This window comes from Dipodomys ordii, unplaced genomic scaffold (genome assembly GCF_000151885.1).
Source record: "Dipodomys ordii isolate 6190 unplaced genomic scaffold, Dord_2.0 Scaffold15, whole genome shotgun sequence".
Lineage (NCBI taxonomy): Eukaryota > Metazoa > Chordata > Mammalia > Rodentia > Heteromyidae > Dipodomys > Dipodomys ordii.
Genome location: NW_012267231.1, coordinates 2,134,927 through 2,139,325, shown reverse-complemented (window position 1 = coordinate 2,139,325; position 4,399 = coordinate 2,134,927). Strand labels below are relative to the sequence as shown.

The 4,399-nt window shown below is 65.2% G+C and overlaps 1 protein-coding gene across 1 annotated transcript in view; it reads right to left on the bottom strand.

Moving 5' to 3' along the window:
• Positions 1-2,795, bottom strand: part of Anpep (alanyl (membrane) aminopeptidase) — a 24,395-nt gene extending 21,600 nt beyond the window's left edge. The window contains exons 1-7 of the mRNA XM_013011870.1: positions 2,780-2,795; positions 2,305-2,466; positions 1,391-2,182; positions 848-990; positions 557-696; positions 247-373; positions 3-119 (exon numbers count right to left, since the gene is read on the bottom strand). Of these exons, the coding sequence (XP_012867324.1) occupies positions 3-119; positions 247-373; positions 557-696; positions 848-990; positions 1,391-1,989 (1,126 nt within the window). The 5' untranslated portion in view covers positions 1,990-2,182; positions 2,305-2,466; positions 2,780-2,795. The remainder of the gene's footprint in view (positions 1-2; positions 120-246; positions 374-556; positions 697-847; positions 991-1,390; positions 2,183-2,304; positions 2,467-2,779) is intronic.
• Between the last annotated feature and the right edge of the window lie 1,604 nt (positions 2,796-4,399).

The window sequence follows — 4,399 nt, the reverse complement described above, 5'->3', positions numbered from 1 at the left end:
GCGCTCCTTGTTCCCGATGGACGAGGACTGCGGGTCGAAGAGCAGCGCATTCTCGCGGTACGTCACCAGCCCCCAGTTCTCCATGGCGCCCGCGTTGAAGTCCGGCAGGCCGATCTGGTCTGCGGAGGCCGGGCGTTGGCGGGCGCCCGCTCGGCCTGGACGTGGAGGCCCCACGCGGGCAGGGCCCCCCTCCCCTTCCCTCCTTTCACCACCCCCCTGCTCGCCGGCCTCCGGCCTCTCGCTCACCAGACTTTTCCAGGGGGTACGAGGTGTTGTAGTGGTTGGCGAAGAAGTTGAGGATGGGGCCGGTCACGTTCAGGGCGTAATCGCCGTGGCCCTTGGCCATGGCGCTTGGCCGAGCCCAGATCCGGATCTACAAGATGAGTGGAGGCGGACATGGAGGAGGATGCAGACCTGGAGGCCAGAGGCCCTCTAGGAACTCAAAAGTGGGCCGAGCGGCAGGGCGGCAGCTGGAGAGCGCCCCTCCCGTTTGCGGGGCAGAGGCAGGGATGTGGGGAGCCACCCGCAGCCCCAGCCCCGTGGCCCAGCACCCTACCAAGACGTTGTTGGGGGAGAGCGCCTGTATGTGGTGGAACTCGCTGACGATGTAGGCCAGCAGGTAGGTGGACATCTTGGGGGTGGTGTTGAACTCTGTGACGCTCCACGCAGCGTCGTCCGGGTAGGAGTAGCTGGGAACTGGGCAGGTGGCAGACAGGCGGGTGAGCTGCCAGGCTCCCCAGCCCTGGGGTGCCCCCGCCCGCCCTGTTCCCCCCCCAGCCCTCCTCGCCCCCCCTGTCCCCACCCCCCTCGTCCCCCAGCCGCATGGCCCCGGGGCACAGCCACTCACTTCTGGGCAGCATGTTAGACAGCGCCACGTAGTCCTTGGGGTGGATGAGGGTGATGTTGAACGTGGCCTTCATGGCGGGCTCGTCGAAGCAGGGGAAGGACTTGCGGGCGTCCGCGGCCTGCATCTGCGTGGTGGCCACGACTCTGTGCAGACCAGAGCGTCAGAAGACGCGGGGCAGGGGCATTCTCCGAGATCTCTCAGAGACCCAGGCCCGGGGCCCCAGCCTCCCCACCCCTGTATGGGCTGAGACCCGGGCCCAGCTCCCCTCGGAGCCTCTACCATCTTTCTAAAGCCCCTGCCACGGGCGCCTGCTGGCCACGACTCCCAGCCTGTCTCCCTGGCGGCTGGTGACGGCAGGTGTGGATGGAAGGACCCACCAGGCACCAGCTGGAGAGGTTCAAAGTCCCCCACCTCCCGGCTGCGGCTCAGCCTCCAGCCTTCATCCCCATAAACTCCTTTTCCTTTCTTTGGCCGGTCCCGGGGCTCGAACTCAGGGCCCGGCTCCGCCCCCCGAGCTGCTGTTGCTCAGACCCTTCCACTCACTTCTTGACGTCCCCTTCCATGTACTCGCTGCGGTAGAAGCCAGCCAGGTCGTCGGCCAGCTCCCCCTGGAACACGCTGTCCATCTCGTACTGCCGGCCGGCCCTCAGCGGCTCCCTCAGGTGCACCACCAGGTACTCGGTGCGCTCCACCAGCTCGGTGCGCTCGATGGCGGGGTTGGGAGAGCCGTCCACGGCCCGCACCAGCACGCGGTGGCCCTGCTGCAGGGTGTAGTTGAGCTTCTTGCTGTGGATCAGGATGAGGTCAGTGGCTTCCAGGCAGGTGAAGCGCACGGTGCTCGAGCCCACGAAGACGTACAGGCCCTGGTTGTTGGGGGTGAGGTAGGGCCTCAGGGTCACCCGGTAGGAGTCGGGTACCAGGGAGGCGGGCAGGCGGTACCGGTTCCAGGGCTTGCTCAGGTCCGGGGTGGTGGCCCCGGGCTCGGTGGGGGGGGCCGTGGGCCCCGGGGCGCCCTGCGCGTTGTTCTTGTTCTTCTCCTGCGCGTACACCACCGACAGCGCCACGATGGTGCACAGCGCGGCCACGCCCAGCAGCAGGCCCAGGAGGCCCAGGGACTTGGAAATGTAGAAGCCCTTGGCCATGGCGGGGCTGGGCGGGAGATGAGAGACAGGGCAGCCGCAGCCCCGGCTTATATGCGGGAGGAGGAGGAGGAGGGGCGCCGCCGCTCCCGTTACCCTGGGCAAAAATTAACCAGGGCTGGCACAGGCGAAGGTCACGGTCCAGCACGGCCAGGCAGGGGCCGCTCTGCCCGGCTCCGGCTCCCAAGTGGTGTGCCTGGTGGAAGCAAATAGGGCCCGGTTACAGGAAGCAGGAGGCGGGAGGAATGAGGAGGGGGCTGTAGGCTGAGGGCTGGGGGAGAGAGGGAGCAAGCAGCCAGGCAGCATGGATCGCTCCACCTGGGAACAGAGATGGTGCCAGTGGTAGCAGCAGAATTGAGGCTAGACTCGGGGAAGGACTTCCCAGGAGTGAGAGGTGGGACACGCTCGCTCGGCGCAGGGTGGAGGCCAGGTCCGGCTGGGGGTCAGAACTGTGCTTGATTGCTGGTTCTCATAGGAATCCTGGAAAGGGGGCCAGGGGCTCCTCAGGAACAAGACACACACCCCCAGCTCCCAGCTCCCTCGCGGTCTTTTGGACGGTTCCTGGGTCCCGTTCCTCCCCCTGGCCTCCCCTCGGCCCACTGTTTGAGTGGAGAAGGGGTCCACTTCAGCCAGGCCCCTGCCCCCCCTTCGCCTTGCTGTCTTGCTTTAATTAGGGTTTTGTTTTGCTAAACCACTGCACAAAGGACTGGGGTGGGGGAAGAGGAGCGTGGGGGAGAGCACGGGTCTTTTGGGGAGCCCTGGAACTAAGCCCCCAGAACCCGACCCCACCTACTGGCCAAGGAGCACCCTGAGAAGCCAGGGCCCGGACCCCCCAGCTGGCACAGCCAGGAGACGGAGGAGCGGCTCCGGTCCCCTCCACGCCGGGCCGAGGGCCCTCCACCGCTGCGGCACAAGGACCCACAAGTCTGCGTGGCCTAATCTGTCTCCAAACAAAGAGCGAGGCCTGCCCGGCCCACCGCCGGCTCTTCCTGTTTGCTTTGGACGCGGACCACGGCCCAGCCGGCCGGACTCTGAGAAGGACCTGCGCTTCGTGCTGCCCTGGGCTCCCTCTGGGGACACCAGGACGGACCGCCCGGCTCTCCGCCCCGGGTGCTGGCTGCCCCATCGGCTGGCGAGGGGGTGAGACCGCCCCCCCCAACCCGATCCCAGACCCCCGCTGCTCCGGGACGCAACTGAGCTCTGGCTTGAGCCGCAAGGCCACTTGACCCTCGGGCCCTTCCTCTTCCCACATTCCACTGTGGTCCCGGGCTGCCAGCATTTCCCCAAGGCCTCCTGTTTCCTCTGCCACAAATGCCTTTCCTTCCCCCAGCCCCTCCCCAACTCCTACTCGTGCTTCAAAACCCAGCTCGCATGCTACTGCCTTGTGCTTGGCAGCTCTCTCCCAGCTCTGCTTCCCAGATCGCCGTTCACAGCTGAACCACACACAGCCCTTCCCCAAAAGCCATCTTTGTGTTGGCCTTACTTCACAGCAGGCCAGTACCTAGCACACAGCGCACACCACATAGCACCTAGCACACAGTATCTAAAATAAGCACCTACCACAGAGCGCCAAGCACACAGTAGTGGCAACCTACGCTCATGGCGCAGCAGCAGCGTGGGCACACAGGTGAAAGGAGTTAATGCTGTGCCCAGTGTGTCTCAGTCCTGGGACAGCCTTCCAACGGGACCCGCCCTGGGCGCCCAGACCGCACACACACACCACCTTCACACACACACCACCTTCACACACACACCACCTTCACGTTACCCAACCACTGCTCTACTTCTCCACCCCACTGAGCCAGAAGCCTCTGGGGTGGGTGTGTTCAGTTCTCCTTTTCCTGATACCTTTTCCTGATGGGGAGGTTCACCTGGGAGCCCCCCCCCCAATCTGGGGCCAGGGAGCAAGCAGCTGGCTCTCCCCCCCCCCCGTTTCCGGGGGTGGGAGCAGAGATCCCTCCCCCCACATACACACACACATGCACCTCAGGTTAAGCTGCCAGTATTTCCGTTCAGAAAGCAAGCAATTCTAAACTGAGACTAGGAAACAGCACAGCAAGGAGCCGGTATGGAGCCAGGCGCCGGCGCTCACGCCTGTCATCCCAGCGACTCAGGAGGCTGAGATCTGAGGATCAGGGTTCAAAGCCAGCCCAGGCAGTAAAACCCCTGTGAGATTCTAATATCCAGCTAATCACTCAAAAACCGCAGGTGGTGCTGTGGCTCAATGCGGTAGAGCGCTGGCCCTGGAGAGAGCTGCGGGACAGCGCCCAGGCTCTGACCTGAAGCCCTGTGACTGGAAAGTAGGAGCTGGTGAGGGTGCGCAGGCGCCGGCGATCCAGGGCCGGGCAGTGTCGGGCCTGGTGGCCGGAGCAGCTGAGTCCTCGGCAGCAGCTGCGGCGGCCCAGCCCGGCCC